General features: G+C 40.4%; 1 protein-coding gene across 4 annotated transcripts in view; it reads right to left on the reverse strand.

The window, feature by feature from the left end:
- The window catches only part of LOC141999275 (ephrin type-A receptor 3), a 303,677-nt gene that overhangs the window by 268,511 nt on the left and 14,267 nt on the right, over positions 1–20,899 (reverse strand). For all 4 annotated transcript variants that reach the window (XM_074972523.1, XM_074972542.1, XM_074972515.1 and 1 more), the window contains exon 2: positions 14,187–14,251. In XM_074972523.1, the coding sequence (XP_074828624.1) occupies positions 14,187–14,251 (65 nt within the window). The remainder of the gene's footprint in view (positions 1–14,186; positions 14,252–20,899) is intronic.

A 20,899-nucleotide genomic window follows, 5' to 3' on the forward strand; every position in this document is an offset into this window, starting at 1 on the left:
GTAAAAACCTCTGCAAGGAGGGCCTGATCCATAGTGTTCTGTTGTCCCCTTTTTCCCATAAAATCTGCATTCCTTCAGGAACCAAACTGCTGTTGGTCAAGTCCTCGCATTGTTGAGTAACCGCAACTACAGGTGGGGTACAATGGAAGTGAATGCTGCTTGAAGGTAATTTCTGTGTTGAAACTTTCATCAGGAGACAACGCCAGAGCAGCTACGCTCCAGATCCATCCCACTTCTTGGATCCCTTCTGCAACCCCAGCTGGGGTTCTCTGCATGTCAGTCCCCCATGGAAGCTAACATGGTAATGGACACGTCATCAAAACCTAGCAAGACCAGGCTAGATCATCTGTGTCACCCACACAAGAGAAATTTCAGCAGCAAGGAGTAATTTCAGACTATTGTGAGTGATAAATAGGTTCTAATTTAAATGTTGTAGCCTCAGCTACAGAACTCCCAGAATCACCAATACTTGTTAGCAGCAATTAAGTAAGTAGGTCTCAAAAATTAAGGCACACAAAGCCACTACTGAAAATTCAAAGCAACAACACTTAAACCTGGACAGACCTGAACACAGGTAGAGTGCTGGTTAAAAGCTAATTTTATTATAGAGCTTGTACACTGGCATTATAGCAGAAAGGAATGGCTAAGGGGCAAGAAAAGATTCCTCAACAGCAAAGATAAGTATTTCCCTTTTCTACATGAGATGTAATGTGGCTGATATTTGGAATCTACAAATCTGATGCATTCATCCGATTAGCATGTATATCCTGTACGTTAAATGTTTATTTTGGTTTTAATTTATTATTTTGTTTTAAAATCAAAGATCATATGCAGAGCTGTTCCAAACTTCTTCCTTGGAGTCTAAATAAAATCCATTCTCAGTCATTTGAGGAAGAATTGAATCAACTGCCTCTACTTGCCCAATGAGTTGTGCGCTCAGCTCACCAATCACACCGTAGGGTAGTGTGTCAGTACATGTGTACACAGACTAACCAGCAGCTGATGATCATTCTGCATCTCTATTTCCTTTTGGGGTGTATGAAAATCAACTCTTTCAACAGCTGGAAAATGTAGCTCCAGTCTGAGTGGCATCAATGGCTATTAGGCAGGGAAACTAACATATTGATGAAAGGACCAAATATCATGTAGCGTAGTACAGCAAAACTCACAGATTTTATCACTGTGCTATGTGTTGTAAGACAGTATCTACATATCATGCATACTGCCTTTGACCTCACCATGCACCTCACTTTGTGCTTAATGGTAGTTCAGTCACAGACTAAGAACAGTGAATATAAATAATACAAATAACCTGCACTTGTATAACACCTTTCATTCCAAAGGATGCCTTTTGAGCATAAATTGAAATACACAACGTACTCCCATTTATCTGAAACCCTATTATCCAACCTCCATATTATCCAAATCCCAGCATGAGATACAAGCCCTCTAAAGCAGGGCTTCCCAAACTGTGGAGCGCAAACGTTCGGGGTAGGAAGGTGCACAGAAGGGTCCGGGCCAGCCCCCTTAGGGAGCAGGGAGGGAGCACTACACATCCAGCTCTGCTCTGCCCCAAGCCTCACTCCTCCTCAAACCCCGTTCAGCCCCCAGGCCTGTTCTGCCTCCAGGCTCAAGCCAGCCCCCATAGGGGCCAGGGAGGGAGCGTCACACGTCCAGCCCAGTTCTGTCCCCAGACTAGCTATACCTCCAGGCTCTGCTTCACCTCTTGCCCCAGTTCCTCCCCCATCCCCAGTTCTGCTCCCAGCCCAAGCACCACTGCCAAGGAAGCCTTGGCTGCGCAGTGATGGAGGGGGGCACAGACAGATCCATTAATAGTAAGGGGGCTGCGTGACTCGAAAAGTTTGTGCATCACTGTTCTGCAGCACATAGCTCATGCTGGGGGACAATGAAAGGATTTGGATGGACAAATAGGTTCAGATCATAGAGCAGAGTCCCCCAGCCAGTACAGCGAGGACTCCTGCTGCAGGGCAGGGAGCCCTCTGCAGCCCTGCTGTCATGAGCGGGAAGGAGCGGGGCCATGACAGTGGGGCTGCAGGGGGCTCTCTGCCCTGCTGCAGTGCTGGTGACACCTGATCCCAGCAGGCGCAAGGTGTTGTGTGGGAGGCTGCAGTCCTGGCAAGGCAGAGCAGAGACCCCCAGTGAGGAGGAAGAGAAGGAGGAGGAGGGGAGGTCTGCAGGGGAGGCCACCCCACTGCTGAATGGTTCCTAATTCTCGAGTGTATGAACTCCTGATTATCCAAATAAAATCAATGCCCCCCCCCGGCTATTTGGATAGTTGGAAATATACTGTAAACCACTTATCAGTATTACTTCGCCCAGACCCAATACATCTCTGCCTCTGGGGCTAAAACATAGCAGCTGCTTAAGAGAACATGGCAAGTCTAACCAACTTCAGGGCAAAGAGTGAAGAATACCACCATGTCCACTCGAACATGGTTAGATCAGTTTTACCTGTATTCCTCCAGCATGACACTGTCCATTAAAAACCGTGTAGGACTGGTTTGATACACTTCTACAATATTGCCACCTACTAAATCATTACATCAACTTCCTGCAGCTCCCAAATATTCAATCAACATCTCCCAACCAAGTATCGATTCAGATCAACCATGTTTAGCCGGTGAGATCTGATGGGATCACAGTATAAAATGGTCTGGCTGCAGGTTCTCTGAAATCTGGTAACATCCAAATTCAAAATTTATAACTTATTTCGCTTTTTCATGTTAATATTTCCTTGCAATTAGACACATTCTTCTTTTTCAGTTCCTGTACTGATCTGTTTAGTGTTGCTGCATGTTTCCCCCCCCCCCCCCCGCCTCGCCCTCCAATATCTGCAACACGCTACCCATAGGCAACTGCATTTTAGGAGAGGCCTAAGTGCTTCAAATATATATGGTTTGTAGAGTGTTTTGGATCCTTTGGGATGAAAAGCGGTAATATGAACGCAAGTTGATATCTGAGAAATGATATGTCCAGCTAAACAGGTTTTACACTTTTTCTCCCTCTCAGCTCCCTCCACCCCCCTCAAAAAAACCCAGACAACCCTGGAAGTATCTGTATACACCATAAGGGTAAGTATCAAGTCAACAATATGGGAGTAGCTATGCAAATGAGACAGTGTAATGGTAGCATGGGAGTGACTGTTGACTGGAACAGCCCTGCAATACTCCTAATAAAAGCATCCTATCCCAATTATTATCCAGGCCAATAGCCAGATTATTATCCAATGCAATAGCCAGATGAAATGGCTATTGGATGAAATTATCCAATAGCTACTGGATGAAATTATCCAATCCAACAGCCAGATTATTATCCAATCCAATAGCCAGATGAAATGTCTGACTTTGTTGTTAATGAAGTTCCTTATCTGCACATGCTCACCATACCTCTCCCCCCACAAACTCACGAGACATTTCTCACCTCCCCATATATCTGATGAATATCGTCACTTCTTTGTGGTCATCTGCTCAGATTCCATTCTGAGCATTTCCCAAACTCAGCACAAGCCACTGCTACTTTCAATCCCTGCTTCAGAGTGGCACAGTGCATGAGGAGCAGGACTCGGGAAACAGAGATCCCACCCTCCTGTGAGGCTAGGTAGGATAGGGACTGCTAGGGGTATAGCAGAGGAGGGAAGGGTGGCAGAGAGGAAAGTGGAAGCAAAGGAGGAAGAGCTGATTGACACTGGTGGAGATGGATGTCTTTGGCTGCCTGCTGGGCTTAACAAGAGGATGAAGCAGTATGAGTGACTGGAGGCACAGAGGAGCCCTAGGGTCCAGGCCTAGAGGAAAGGGAGAAGGAGGTTCTGCTAATAGAGCAACTATTGCCGGGGACAAGCAGCTGAACTCCTAAAATATCGTAACCCACACTTACAGAGCATGGCTTTGTCTCCTCTGGAGGCTGGCCAGCAGAGGTTGATGAGCCTGCTACTGAGCTAACAGATTTCAGTCTTTAAACTCAGGCCGGATAGGCTCATTGTTTGTGACCCAGAAGTCCAGGGTTTCAATTCCTGATGCTGATAACCCACCGAGGGGCTTCAGCTAAAAATACTTCACTTGCCAGCTTCAAAATTAGACTCCATGAGGAAGTGGGCAAATGCGATATTGCCAGACTGAACGAGACGTTGTCAGAAGCCCGAGCAGACTGAGCTAACTGCTCCTGCAGTTCATAAAGTGCTATTCCCTTGTCCTCAGCCAATCTGACTCCAGAGCATTTGTAAAATATGACGCTACCTACATGTACAAGATGAACTTTACAGTCCCGCATTTTGTAAAACAAGTTAATGTTTTTACAGAAGCCCACATCAATTAATAGGCAGGACTGGACTGCAACAGGGAGGAAAATAGTATCTGTGAAGGTAGAAGGGAATGGCTGCATTGTCAAATAGATTGTTAATGGGGATTGTCATTGAGTCCTTATCAAGGAGCATTGCCTGACAGACACAGAAGCCGAAGCAGAGATAATGCCTACTTGGCTCAGGCCCAGAAGGCTGTATTATCAATTCCATTATTTGCCAGTACATCACCTCCAATAATAAATTATTCCATTTATTCCTTTACCTCCAAGTGTTCCTTTAGAAAGTAATCTTTGATTTTTGTCACAAGTCAGCTATGACATATGCAAACTAGTCCTCACAAGTGACTGGATTACTTGTTTGTGGAGAGACATTTAATTTTAAAGATATTATTGACATTTTAGAAAATTAGATTAATTAGCCACAGACAAACAAATTAGATGGTAAAAGTTATGAGGCAGTAACAGCAACATTATCAAGAGAAAAAAATTTACAAGGGATTTTTAGTAGAAATTATAGCCATCAGTTTTGTGGCTCAACTTGTTAGAAAACATTTATTTTTCCCTAATCTTTCTCAGAGTAGTCCTGTCACAAATATGATCTACTCTTCACATTTAAGACACTATATGACACACCATGTTTTTCTTTTTCTTTCCCAATCATCTTTAGTATTTAGTTATTATATTTTATGCAAATAAATTCTGCACAACAGAGAATTGGAGACATTAGAAAAGTAAAGGTAAAACATTCCTTTAGAAAGAGAAAAACATTCAATGGTCATCTCTTTTCTGATAACTTACCACAAATGGTCTGAATTTATCCTGACAGACTGACACAAATAAAATTCCTGCCCACAAAGGAAATTATACACTTTCTAACCTTTGAAGTTCAAAGGAAAAATGGGACTCTGGAATGTGTACAATCCTAGTTCCAAATAAAATCTTTATTTAGGCCTTGGAATGGAAGTTGAAACTTGCATTTCTTGAAACCAGAGAAAAATGATACCCAACCTGCAACAACCTATTATACAAATAGCAGAATGATTGATTGCATAACTAATGAAATAGGATGGACTTTCAATATTTCCCCCCAAAACTAAATAAGGGAATTGCACTTCCTCTATGCTTATCTGCTTTTTTGTTTGTGTAATATTCTTTTTTTAAAATAGAAATGCAGCAAATAATTTGAAGCAGCGTGGTAATGAACTGAAAAGGCTAATGTCCAAAAGGAAAATAATAATAGGAGATCATTGCTGTGGGAAAGAGCAAATTTGAATTGGAATAAAAATGAATTTTCTATTACTCCACAAAGAGTTATCAAAAAATGTGGCAAGATACAAACATTCCTAAATCAGATTGAATTTGTAAATCAGTCAGTTTAATAATCAAAGGAACACAGATTAAGATTAGAATATACTAAGCAGTCCAATAGTTTATATAATGAATTTGGCAGTTTTTCAAACATTTTAATGAGAGGTTTTTCATTAATATTCACTCACTCCATAGCACTGGAAAAATAATTCACAAATCTATATGAATGTCAAAATGTTTTCAAATTATTTCCCCACCTTCTCTTTTTCATTCAGCTCCAGCTAAAAATGATGATGATGTCGTTTTCTAACTTGTAAACCTTGGCTTGGACTTTTTATTCTAAAAACTGGTTTTAGCAACTGAAGTTAATATACTGGTCAAAAAGCATCAAAGCTGACTAATGTACACAAGAAGTCTGTCCTTGAATGTACGTGCATGGTTTCCATTCACTTCAACAGAAGCTGCGAACATATATCTGATAAAGAGTGATACTGCCATTAGGCTTACGCATCAGAATTCAAACAATTTAAAAAAAATTGTATTGCATATCCTACGGTTAAAGCTCCAAAGTATAGTAGCCTTGAAGAGGAAGAGTTTACAGTACAGACATGACTCTGACTTCAGCTATCATTTAATAAAATGAAGAAAACACTGACTCAAAAATTTCATCTTCACAATCTGACTCATGGCTGTGACAATTTAAATGAATGACATTTTAGTTTAAAATACTGAGAGAAATTTTAAAAGCTTCATGGAAATACAAAGCAAAATTCTTCACTTTAAGGGTGAGAAACACTAAAATCTGCCTTAATATTGAAAATGAAGTCTCAATCCAAAGGAATGAGACTTTACACACACATTTATACATAGTTTCAAGGAAATGAAGAAAAAATATGTCGGGTATGAATTGTAACACTATTCTCAAATTTAATCAGAAGATCAGCCCAAAGGTGAAAATGCTATATTTAAGATACATCCCAAACAGCACATTTCCAAGTGACCAAGAATCATAGAACACATATGTCAAAAAAGTTGATTTCCCTCAATCAACTATTCAACATATGAAGGAACAGTTATAGTGTGTGATTCACAAAGACAGAATCCCAGATGGTTTTTTTCTGACAACCAGTTGTCAAAATACTCTGTCTGCATTTCAGATATCATCCACAACCATTGAAAGCTAAAATGACAGAATACAATGTATACAATTGTTAGGAAACCAGAATTCATGCATAACATTGAGAACCTAAAAAACAAATGCATAATTTTTAATAAGAGCTCAATAACCTCTAGAGAATAAGCAGACACACTATTTTAGACAGTAAAACACATCCTGTTTCCATTCTGAAGTAGGCTTAAATATTTAACAATAAAGTAGATATTTTCTATTTTAATTTTTTGTCATACACAATATTTAGCATTCATGATTAGTTACTTAATTTTTGAAGTACTTTACTAATGTTTCATAAAAAAAGCACACAAGACGCAGATGAGTTGTGTAAGTACTATCTCCTTTTCACACAGGGGAAAAAGTGAGAGGATAAGTTACTTGTCCAAGGCCAAAGAGTGAATCTGAGACCAAGGAATCAGTCAACTTTAAATGCCTAGCAACTTAGACCTAGAAGACTAAAATTAATCTCCTCCATGGGATCATATGATAGTTCTAAAGGTTTTCACACAATCACCTGTTCCCCCAATCCTTGATCTGCTGTGAAATGACCCATCTCTGCAATAGCTTTTTCATAATTAATATAATAAATATTTACATTGCAATATGAAAATAAATAAATAAAAAATGCAGATGAAGCTTGTCCTTTTTCATCTGAGAGACTGCTATCAAAGACAAGGACCCAATCTGGATCCATGCTGTATCCAAGCCCTCAGGACTCCCTTGGGCACCAAGGATCTCACAGTGGCTAGAGTACTCTGCTTCTTTGATGCCAATATTGGAAGAAAAATGTATCTTGGTGGATGTCTCTTCCCTGTGGGTTGTTTGATCAATTGGCTTTTTACCAATTGATCAAACCACCCACCAAGGACTTCTTTTGCGAAAGGCAAATACAACCACAAAGATCTCCTTCCTCCACATCTAGTCAGGAATGACAACCAAAGGGATATTTTACACAGATTCTTCTTCCTCTCTCTCTCTCTCAAATCCCATGAAAAAGACCAGAAATTGAAGATGGTGTCATGTGCCAAGTATGTCAGCTAAAGACAGGAAACAGAACAAGTTTAGCTGGGGGCTGTCATTTCAAAGTTAGCATTCTGGTGTGATGGAAATATTGTTTTTTCCCAAGAGGAAAGGGGGGGCGGGGAGTCTTTTTACAGCATCCCTTTAAAAGGAAAAGGTCTCAGGAAAAGCACACACAGCCCTTCCTTATTCTGGCCCAACTTCAGCAAAACTTGATTAAGCATGTGCTTAATTTGAAGCATGTGTTTAAAAAAGTCCCACTGAAATCAGTGGATAGAGTCAATGCTGAACAAGGGTAGAGTTAAGCACATGCTCAAGGGCTTTCATGAATCAGGGCCTCAGTGGGACTTCATGGGTCTAAGTCAGTGAAGAGAACAGAACTACGAGCATGAATAAAGGACCCAGCGCTGAATTTGTGTCTTTGAATATTTTTCCTGTTGGGAGCCTGTTAGTTTATTCTTTAACCTCCCTGAAGTAACGGCATTTGCCCAGGACTTGGAAAACCTGGGTTCAAGTCTCTGCTGCACCCTAGATTTCTAATGTGACCTTGGCAACTCAGTTAGCTTCTTTGTGACTCGTTTCCCCATCTGTAAGATGGAATACTAGCCCTTCTCTCCCTCATCAGGGTGTTGTGAGGATAAGTTCATCACAGATTGTGAGGCGTGCCAAGATGACAATGATGGGGGCGGTCCATATAAATTCCTGAGAGACACAGAACAAAGGAATGTGGGACCAGATTCCAATATGACAGACTATTTTCAGCCTTTTGAAAAATCTGAAATAAGCCATTTTCCTCATTCTCATTAAGGGTTGATCCTGCTCCCATTCAAGTCCATGGAAAAGCTCTCACTGATTGTAGTGGTGCAGGATCTAGCCCTAATTGGGCAACCCACATTTTGCAGGAGTGGGAAATGCTGTTCTTCTCTCCCTGCCACAGGCTCCCTAATTGGGATCTGTAAGTTCTCTCTTCCAAATGCCCATGAGTGCGAGGGCAAGGGATAAATGGGCACACAAGCCAAAATGTTCAAGTGTCTATAGTAAGTCCCCTAATCTATAATTAGGGACCTCAGTAAGTCCCCTGAATTTCAGCAGTATTGAACAACCACCAGGGCCGGCTCTAGGTTTTTTGCTGCCCCAAGCTCCGAGAGTGCAACTGCTCAAGCCCCACCCCCACCCCCCAAAAAAGGGTGACCAGAATGCCACCCCTGGAATTGTGCCTCCCCAAGAACGTGCTTGCTTTGCTAGTGCCTAGAGCCGGTCCTGGCAACCACAGCTCCCAGTAAAGTCTGCGTGAAGCTGCAGGTACTCAGGGATCATAAATGCTACCTATAGATTTAAGTGCCTTACTTCAGGCACCCGAAGTTTGAAAATTTTGGCCATAATTTATTAACGGTGATTATATGCAAGACAAATGTCTGCACAAATAGGTAAGGCATATTAACCATATCTGCAAGGAGTGCTTATTTTCTATGGTTAGTAACAGAAAGAAAATACAAGAACTGGTTTTATCTTTTTTTTTTCTGTGAACCATAGAGAAAACTAATACATTTTCACAGCCAAAAAACATTAATGGTCACATTTAAAGATTAGGCCATGCCCTAATGATACTGTAGTACATCTAGTACCTTTTATATTCATGTCATGTCATGAGGCGGGTACATGAAGGTATCTGAGATTAATTTTTACCAAACCAAAGAACACTAACCTAGGGCCAAATCCTAGTCAGCTTATTTATGCAAAAAATCACCCTGAAACCAATATGACCACTCACATGAATATGCAGAACGGGATTTGGACTCTCCTCTTTTTGTCCTGCATGAATTATCCATCACGTTTGTATTGTATATTATTAAAAGTCACTTGCTTTTTTATCTTCCCAACCCCCCACATCTGTGCTGCTGTAATTTACGTGAATTGCAGTTAATGATCAGTTGCGTGATGCTTAATCAGCATATCAATAATATACTTTGTAAAGACTAAGCAGCTCTTCCTTCTTCCCCGTTCAATGAAATCTATAGACATGGAACGGGTATTTGACTGACAGTACAAAAAGGTTGCATAGGCAGGTGCTAGTGGTGGCAGCACAGGATACAGGCTTTGTGGCTGCTGTCAATCACATTCAGATATAAGCAAACCCAGCTATTCTATTTTTCAAAGCAGTTGCTTTGCCGTCTGGATGGGCCAGGGTTTTATCTTGAACTGGTCTGAATGAGTTTGACCAGATCGGTGTCACTGATGCCAAGATTACGGGGCGTGGGGGATGGCTCAAGGAATGATCACGGTCTTACAGGGCCATATTATTAACCGGGGTCTAAAACACTGCCATCAGGGAGTTATGTGGGACACACAGATCTCTGAATACCAATGAGCTATAAATCTTAACATAAATATTCAGGAATTTCTCAACGCTTCTGTTATATAACCCCAAGTAAAATCAGATTTTAGAATGAGATGTACCACAGAATACTGAGCATGACAATCACTTCGAGTCATTTTCTAGAATCGGGTAAAATGATTAACCTGAAAAATCTCTATTAGATACCTTTTGATAAATCACTGGATGGGGGGTTATTTATATAAGTAACCCTCCTCAGCATCTTGACATTTATGGCTTCTGATGGGAATACTGCTGGATCTTGGAAAAGAGCTGGCACAATACCAGCATCCTCATTTGTGAATCACAGCCTCAAGTGTAGGCTCTATTAGCTTTACCTTGTAAATCACTACCTCGCTATTAGCAATGCTTCAGTACAATGTGACATCTTTATTATAATGTTTTTTCCACTGAAGTTTAAGTTCATATTTTTGTTAACTGGAAGACAGATGCTGCTGTATTTACAGGGTTTAATTAAACCAGTATAAATAAAGGACTATGAAAAGGATGTTTCACGTTTCCACTCCCATTTAACTTTCCTATTATTACATCACTTTTATGGCACAGTTCATACTACTTTCTTTTTCTATTTCTATTTTTTAAAATTTATATTTAAAATTTTAAGCTTAAAATATCACAGCATGTAAAGGAATACAGTTTGGGGCCTGGTTCTGTACCACAATCACACCAAGATAAGAGATATAAGTGAATTTACTATTCTGTGACTTCAACCTAAGAATCCCATTATTTTAGAAGCACATCAGTACAATTCTATGTGTATTGTACAGTTTTGTTCCCCAGGGATACTATGGTAGGTAGGAACCGTACATACAGGAAAAGCTTAGGCAGACTTACCCAAACCAACACTGACTTGCAAAGGCTAAAAAAATTGCTCTATGGGATATGAGAGTCCTGGTAGAGTAATCTAGCAAGTCTGTTTTTCTTACAGCCGTCATGATGCCCTGTATCATTCCTCTGCCAGCTGCTTTGCCTCTTGTTGCTTTAGGCCTCCAAGGCAGGAGAGGCACAGCTGCAGGGAGATCAATAGAGAAGCGGAGTAGAGCAGAGCGGCTGCCAAAAGAACCAAATGAGGCTTTGGAAAAAAAAATACAAAATGGAGACTAGAAACTGATGAGCTAGGAAATAGCTGGGAAGTTCTGTCCTGTACACCAACTCACCAAAAGTTGCTTATTGAACAGTCTGACAATAACCATTGGAAACTTTTCATTCTGGAGTGGGATGGGTAGGAAGAGGAATAGTATAATCCAAACACTTATTCATGGTCCCGTCTGGACACACAGAGATTTTCTTTGTATAAACATTTTAAACTATTATTTTAAGGCATTGTGATCATACAAACAATACTATTTAGCATTTCCAGGACACTGGCTATTCGCAGAGCACTTCATAAACATTAACTAATTCTGTCCTGTGAGGGAGAGAAACAAGTGTTGCTATTTCCAATGTACAGATGGAGAAGTAGACTAAGACGACTTGCCCAAAGCTACTGAAGGAGTCACTCACAGAACTAGAAGCAGAACTGTGGCGTTCACAATTCCCAGGCTTGCATTAAGACCAGGGGCCAGATTTTGACATGATGATCAGAACACACAATTGGCAGCAGATTTTTAAAATAGTACACTACCATCTAGGCATCTAAATGTATTGGCCAGGTTTTCAGAAGCATTCAGCACTGAGCAGATCCTATTGAAAACTCATTATACTGAGCAGTTAAAAATGGATCATCCTGGGAAATGAAAAATCTGATTTAAAAAAAAGTCTCCTGCCAATACTGATGGTTTGAAAACTAACTATTCTGTGTACCCATCATTTCATTTATGTATGTACCATGTCATAATTCAACGGATTTCAAACAAATTCAGATACGGGAAAGTGCAGAACACCACACACTGAAGTACAATTAACGCTGCATTATTTATAGGGAGGCCTAGGGCAGATTTTCTAGCTCAGCACTCAGCAGTTCCCATTTAGATATCTAAAGAAGTGGCCACTGGCCTGCTTTTTAGGAGTGCTCAGTGCCCAGTGGCTCCCACAGAGAACGCTGAGTGATGACAGGGAACATCCATAAAACAAAACAGATGCGCAGAATAAAGTTGACAAATGAGCAGTTTTGTCAAGATTTTTTTATTAATATTTTAACTGCCCAACAGAACCTTGAAATCTGAGACTTCACACACTAATAACTTCTCACTCCCATGTTAGTCATGTGAGTCATCTTACACCTTCGGACATGCCAGAATCCTGACTCAAATCATACCACTGCCTCCTCCAAACAAGCTGATGAATCACAGGATAGTGATGCTTTGGATACTCTAGAAGATTGGGCATTCGGTCAAACTCAAGGTGTGGCAGGAAGAAAGGCAGATAAAGATGACAGTTTTCAGAGTAGCAGCCGTGTTAGTCTGTATTTGCAAAAAGAAAAGGAGTACTTGTGGCACCTTAGAGACTAACAAATTTATTTGAGCATAAGCTTTCGTGAGCTACAGCTCACTTCATCGGATGCATTCAGATAAAGATGAGTGATCCCTGAAGTATGGATAATATGGAGCACCCATAGTAAAATAGGAGATGGAAGTACCTTCAATCTATAGTCTAATATCTCCATGAGCAAGAAGCAAAATGGCTATTTAAGTAACATTTTTATAACCAAAACTACCAATAATCTGGAAGGAAAAGGAACACAGAGCTCTGCCCCAATTAAAACATATTGCACTGTTTCATCTGCCGTGTGCCAAACAGAGCTCTCAGATGCATGTGTGCAACGCCAAGTAAAGACTCCACCAAATCCAAGGAGAGAATTTGGCCCCAGGTGCTTTACTGTCACATTCAATTACTCAAACAGCAATAAAAAGAGTATTAGATTTCCAAATGGCTCTTTTTTGTACACTGTTCTTCTAATTTACAGTTGGGAAGGGATGGGGTGAACACCAAGAATGGAGAGGAATAATTTAGTATGGTACCCAGGAGCATGACACTATGAGGCATAATGGAACTAAATAAAGAAAGGAATATTTAGACTGAATATAAGGGGGAATCTTTCTGACTAAGACATATATTAAGCTGTGGGTTACTTTCCCATTGGACAGTGAGAAAGCTTCATTACTTGGGATTTTAAAATTGACTGTGCAAAGAATCTTTTTAAAAATGTACTCAAGTGAACCATCCTCCACTGTGAAACAGGAGTACTGGAGTTTCTTTTACCTACTGGGAAATCATAAAGTTTCAGCTATCAAATGGCTGACCGCTCCTTCAGTAATTGTGATAACAAATAAAGAGGTAAATGTTTGGTAAGCCATAAATCAAGTATTTAAAATAACTCAAACAAACAGAATTTATACGTGTCTCTTTTGCTTCAAAAAGTTTAAAAGCTAGAAGTATAAGAATCCTAACACTAGACAATTTCAGAGTTACAAATAAGAGATCCAGTTGAATTTGTTCTAGACAATATTAGAAAATGTACAAGAAAACACACAAGAAATGTATCCAGATATTTGCCTAACTTTTATTACAGAGAGAACAGCACCTTTACCACAAGTCAGCAAAAAAAAACCCAAAACAAAAAACAATAAAATAGACATTTGTGACATCTACTGAAAATTGGTCTACACATTTCCATGTCACTTCTAGTTTCATCTAAAAGCATCACTAAGAAGAATAGTTCCACACTACATATTAGAAATGTATATCATACATGGAGGAAGATTTAAAGACACTTTGCATAAAATGGGGAAGCCCCACCCCTTTAATTCTTCTCATTAAGGGTGACCTCACCATGGGGATTACATGCAGTATGATGTATGTTCTAATGAAAAGGTAACATACTAATACAGCACAAATCCTAATTTCAAATTTAGAATAGACTATTTTTGAAGCTCCAAGGGGCCCCAGCATAGCGTTGTCTGAAGAGGAAACAATAGTTAAATAGCACATTGATCTGTAGCAGCACTTTCCCATTTCACAGTCTAGTGAACTCACCCCATGTGATGGGTAGGAGATCCAGCCCAGCTCCCCTTGAATTGCTTTTGAATCCAGCAGATTAACTATAAAAGAAGACAAAATGAAGAAGAATGAGTTTCATTTGCCTCTGTCCCTTTAACCACAGTTACTCTCTACTAAAAGATGTGTTTATTTGGGGGCCTCGTGAAGTGGTTGATTTGTTCAGGTGGTCAGACGGTTTACTACGGAAGAGATGAAAGGATCAGCTTGTTTATATTAAAACATTGTAAGTACAGAGGAGGTAGAACTTTTAAAACAATTGGCAAAACTAAGCAATGGATGGATCTCTGTCCAAATCATTACAGCGAGAGAGCTGGGAGGAAGGGAGAAGAGGGAGGATATTGAGCTGTTCTATCTGCAGCATACAATGCAAGGTTCTCCCCTCATATGCCTGAAATTTGTGTCAATGCATCTAACTACATAGGTGAGATGTGAATATTTAAATCTTTGATTAAAAGCTTACATTTTCCCATATATACTTTTCTCAGCATACAAAAATAAATAATAAATGCTGACTAAGGGCTTTACCCTTTCTGCCTTCTGATCAGATTGATTCTCCAAATCATCTTGCACTAATGGAGTATTTTCCAGAATTATATTAAGTAAAATATTAGATATTTTTAAACCACGGTGCTTTAACTTCAAGAAAACTTCTTAAAGATGACTGCCACTGGATAGCTATCATCAGGGTTATCCTTTTTCTTTTAACCTTCTGTAGAAGAGTGCAGATTTTATTTTGGAATATCTTTGAAATGTAAAGTATCTAGTTAATTAAATGAGGTTTTTTTTAAGCTCTAAAATAGATCCAATAAAGCCCATTATTCCCTGATACTGCTATTTTGCAAAAACAAAAGCAAGTTTTACTTGTAGACTCTAGTCAAGTGAAATAACTGATCAGATGGCTCCACAAACTACACATTTATTTATTAACGTGAACCAGGACAGATGAGCCAACACACATTAGTGACAAAGAGTCATTGTCAGTCTTAACATTAGCACCAGTCAATGAGACATATTAATACGCAACAACAGGGATCCATGCATCTCTAATATTTATCATTTACAATTAGGGATTTTTGTTTTAAATATAAAAACTATTGACAATGACAAAAGGAAGAAATCTCATTCTATATACAAGGGAGTTTTAACATCTCAGTACGATGTGACTTTCAAAAAGAAATAACCACTGTAACCACTGTAACCTAGGCAGTTATGTTGTAGGGTTCTTCTGTTTTTAAGCCTGAAGGGTTGTCACTGTTCTCTGGACCAGATGGTGTGGGCATTGGTGCTCAGAGAAAGGAGAGGAATGGGATTAGGAGGGGGGGAAACCGTGAAATTATCTATAAATCTGTTAAGTAGAGCTATCTGTATTAATTTTGGCATCCTTCATGACTTGCTATTTAATTATGGCCATTACTAAGAAAATAAAGCAATTAAAACTTTTTTAAAGGTACCACACAGGGGAAAAAAGGGGTGGGAAAAGACGGATGTATGATCTCAGAAATAGACAAAAACAATACATCATTATAAGGATATAAATATATTTTCGAAATAGTGTTATTCCATAGTGAATGAGTTATTCTCCAGTCTGTGAAAACAAAAGTACTTCCGTGACAATTACATACCCATTTTTAAAGAAAATTACATTCTGACTTATTTCATTTTTTCTAAGGCCTGGTCTACACTACAAATTTAGGATTAAATAAACCGCGTTAAGTTGAACTAATATTGTATGTGTTTACGCTACCAAGTCCTTTCCGCTGACCTAAGTGGCCTGTAACGGTGACTTCTGCACTCCACCTCTGTGAGAGGCATAGCACTTGATTCAACATCTATGGGTCGACATGGGGATAGTGTAGACACTGCATTGTGTAATTCGAATGAATTGGCCTCCAGGAGGTATCCCACAGTGCTCCGCTGTGACCACTCTGGAGAGCGCTTTCAACTCCACAGCACGTCAGCCAGGTACACAGGAAATAGCTGCTCCCCTAGTAAAGCCTTGGGAACTTTTGAATTTTTATTTCCTGTTTGATCAGCATGAAGAGCTCACCAGCACAGCTGATCATGGAGACTCAAGGTTGCAAACGCGCTCCAGCATGGAGTACACAGGAAGTGGTGGATCTTATTGCTGTGTGGGGAGAACAGTCTGTGCAGGCAGAGCTCCGATCCAGCAGAAGAAATATTGACATCTATGCCAAGATCGCCTGGGGCATGGGTGAGAAGGGCTACACCAGGGACATGCAGAAGCACCACGTGAAAATAAAGGAACTTCGACAAGCGTACCAGAAGACAAGGGAGGCAAACAGTCATTTTGGTTCTGCCCCACAGACATGCCACTTTTATGAGAAGCCGCATGCTATTCTTGGTGGCGACCCCACCACTACCCCAAAACACTCCATAGATACCTCCCAGGAGCCCCAGGCGACCTCGAGCAACAACAAGGAGGACATTGTTGATGAGGAAGAGGAGGAGGAGAGTGCAAGACAGGCAAGTGGAGGATCCATTCTCTCTGACAGCCAAGTACTGTTTTTAATCCTGGAACCCACCCCCTCACAGGACCAGCTGGCAGCGGAGCATGATGCCGGGGAAGGCACCTCTGGTGAGTACACATTTCCAATCAAACCGTAGAGGTTACATGCTATTATTTTTTTAATCTACACAAAAGTAGGTGTAGTGGGTTTCTGGGAAGGGCTGCCTTATTTCGTCCACCACGGTAGGACACTTTCCCATGCTACTCCAGTATTAACTCTGCTGGCATCATTGCAGCATAAGGACCAGGTCTGTACTCAGACGCTTGCAGCATCTGCTCCCTTGCCATAAAGTGTTGATCCACCAGGCCAAGGAGGAAACATCTGCTGTCCCTCTTCCGTAGCTTGGGCTCCAGGGAGCTGTGGCATCTGTGTCAGAGTGCTTGACAGCAAAGCAAATCCACCAATCATCCTGACTAAGCATTTAGGTCCCGGCGGTCTCCTGCCCAGCTCCAACTGCCATTCTTCACAAACTCACTTCTATCAGACTAATGATGAGCATAGCACTCCACTTATTTCAGATGGTACCTACCATGGTTGCCATTAAAAAATTCTCAGTAGCCAGCAATTACCACACTTGAGTATGAAACATCATAGCTTCATACAAGGAGGGGGCAGAGAGTGCAGAATGATGGCAACCTCGGCCCACAAGGACCACAATGTCTCACCTGATCTCCTGAGCTTCAAGTCCATCAGCAAAATCCCAGGTCTTTTACCTCTGGGAGCTGTTCATTTTATCCCCTTAATCACACTAGAAACTGGCCACAGGGGACACCAGCAACTAGCCTGGTTGCAACCCACCCAAGCTAGGTATTATTATTTAAAGAAATGGAGTTTCAGGGCAAGACATAAACAAGGGAAGCATACAGGTATGACAGATATGTGGGGGAGGATAAGCTACTCACCCCTAGCACATTGGATTTTCCAGTGCATTTTATGATTTTATGGCTATCACTAGGTAAAACGGCCTGTGGTTATAACACGCTCGCTTTAACCTACACCTCACAGCTGAGGAGTTAACTTGATTGCATGTCCAAGCGGCTCAGCTGCATTCCTTTCAGACACATGTTTGATATCTGCATGTGTGGATATGCTGTCTGAGTTGGCCTCTTTACCTCAATACAAATAAAAATGACATGTTTGAAGTTTTCCCCATCCTAACCATTAGTGTACATAGCATTCATTTATAGAACACTATTCCCAAGTTAGAATGAACAAACAAATTACAGAGCAGGAGAGAGTCTGCAATTTAGACGTAAAAATAGCAACCAAATCAGCTAATAGTATCCATCTGGGGGGGAAGTGGGAATTCTTCCAAAGGGGAGTGAGGTGTTGAAAAGCACAGTATTAAGCAGTAGCAGCCAGGTTATCATCTGCAGCATGCTGAATGCACAAACTGAATGCAATAGAGGTCTTCATCTAACTTCCAGTTCCTTTTGTCCCTGCTTCCACTTTTCCCATCCCCCAAAACAGAAACACCAGACACACCACTTTCACATGCATCCCACACATTTCGCTAACACTGGCAAATATTTATATAGTGATAAATTCAAGAAGGCAAAAGCTATGCTCCAGACCTGTCATTCTGATTTTGTGCTGAGCTTATTGATCAACTTTGTACTGTATAATCTTGTACATCCCCCATCACTTTCTGGGAGGGGCCGAGACTGAGAAGTCTACTGCACGTTACATCTCTGGTGGAAAGGGATCAGAAAGCCTTATGGACCCTCACTTGACTAACCAGGTTGTCCCCACTCATTATAAATACAGTCAATTTCTCTTTCTCTGTTAAATGGTGGGAGGTAAGAAGGAAGAGCGCACGGGTGGAAAACAGTCAAAGAAAAAAAACCTGGGGGATATGGATTGTCCTGGTAAAACATCTTGCCCTTTGCTCTGTGGAGTCATCAGTTGTCTAATGGGATTCATATTGGAGGTCGGAAAATCTCAGTCTGGTTTCCACTGCATAGGAATACAGAGATAATTTTGTTTCTCAAAGATTTAGGTTATCAAGAACCTCATTCGAATTTGAAGACAGAGCATTTTCCCCCTAGAAACAGCCTTCAAAGAGATTTTCCCCCCAGAACATCTTTATCTGTACCTAGAAATATACCACTTCCCACCCCACCTGCCCCCCACGTATTACTTTTTAAAAATAAATATTTTGCTCACTGGAAAAAAAAAGTCACGAGATATTCAGCTCATTTGTCCTAAGGCCCAGAGGAAGAGCAAAAACGTGCAATCTCATTTCCACATACTTCAATACAGGGCAAACAATTAATTCAGCTAGACCTTCTTAGGCTGCAACAGGCACAATGCATGGCACAAAGGCATGGAAGAGGAAAATGATTGATACAACTAGACATCGTGTGTCACAACATGATCCATCATGCTAGAGATCTAGACGGAGGAAATTCTTTTCCTAAAATATAAAATGTAAGGACAAAGACAAATGAAAATGTGAATTAGATGTTTGTGGCCTAAATCTTTTTGCAAGGAGTTACTGGATTATAATAAAGTAATATGTCAGATTATAGAGACTATTGACCCACATAATGAAATCACTTCAAAGATTTGATTAGATGGGTGGTAAATATACCATAGTATACTAAGACAGCATGTTGATTTATAAAATCAACCTGACTAACTTATTAAATGTAATATAAACCAACATCCAGCCAGATTGTCAGCTGGTGTGTATCAGGGCAGACCAGTAGGTTTTTAAATATGCAATTAAAATACTTCTTAATTAAGAACAAAAAAATATATATTTAAATTGAATCTTATGTGTTTTAACATGAAAAATCAGGTGACCTGCATAAAGTTTGAGAAAAAGTAGATAAGGTGTGCAGCTATTTACATGACAGTATTTTTTTCTGTATGGGAAATTATTATATCCAAGAACACTATTAGCATAACCAGGAACCACTCCAGTGAAGTCAGTGGTGGCATAAAGTGTTGCAAGTGCACTGAACATCTTGTCTGATTTTCAGAGATGTTGATTTCAATAGGATCTGTGGATGCACGGCATGTCCAAAATCAAGCTACTAACCTCCCTGTTTTGCTAACTTTGGGAAGGAAGGAGGGGTGAAGTGTCTAATGGTTATGACAGGGCACTGAGAGTCATAACTCTTGGTGTCTTTACAGTTCTCCCATTGATTCACCTTGTGTCATCTCAGGCAACTCACTTAAGCTCTCCATGCCTTTGTGTCTCTACACTTCTAAAATGGTTGGATTATTTATCTACCTCAGAGTTGTGAAGTTTATTTTATTAAAGTTTTAAGTGCTCTGAGATTTAAGCCTGCTGAGCCCAGGCCTGCACAATGTTCATCTTCCTCAACTCTCACTGACGTCACTGAGAGCTGAGGGTGCTCAGAAACAGATTCTATTTCCATGCCAGCTGGTATTATCGAGCCGGAATCTTATTTAAAATGTTGCCTTCAGAACTTGCTGTTCATTCCTTCAAACCTCCAGCCTTACTAGCGTTGCAATATTTAATTCTTTGGTCGGTTTGTTACTGTGGGAGATGCAGTGTGGACTCCAGCTGAATAGAGACAATGCCAGGTATTGCAGCTTTAAACCGTTTTTTTCTCTACAAAATGTTTATGCCCCATCTGGGGAGTGGAGGGTGTCACTGGTATACAATTGTCATAAAAGAATGGCAGTGTCATACCAAGGAGAAATGAGTGCAGAAGTGTTCTTGTAAGACAGAGATAAAAATTAACAGCTCACTAATACCTCAGTGCATTGCACTAGTCCACAACACATGACTGTTTTTAAAACAATGCTAAATACTGGTGAGAGGGACTTCATAACCTTGCTGCTTGCCAGTATTTAAATATCACAGTGATCTACAAAATGAGCAACAATCACAATTCCAGCTTTGGGAATTCAATGGCTTTAGTCCTTTCATATAACGGGCTTGTTCACTGTACAGTACGCTATGGCTATTTATGCCATATGGCAACGTGCCTGCAATGCTGTCTATTAACAACATGTTCTTTCCTAAGAGCCTTGCCTCCTTGCCTGCTGCTTTGGGCTCCAGAGTAGTCGACTTCCCAATTTAAGAGAAACCATAATAAGCTACCTCAGTTCAGGCTGTGTTAAATTGTAAGAAAGAATCTCTTCTCAGAGCTTGGAACAGGAATATAACACACATGGAATACA

This window comes from Natator depressus, chromosome 1 (genome assembly GCF_965152275.1).
Source record: "Natator depressus isolate rNatDep1 chromosome 1, rNatDep2.hap1, whole genome shotgun sequence".
NCBI classification, from domain to species: Eukaryota; Metazoa; Chordata; order Testudines; family Cheloniidae; genus Natator; species Natator depressus.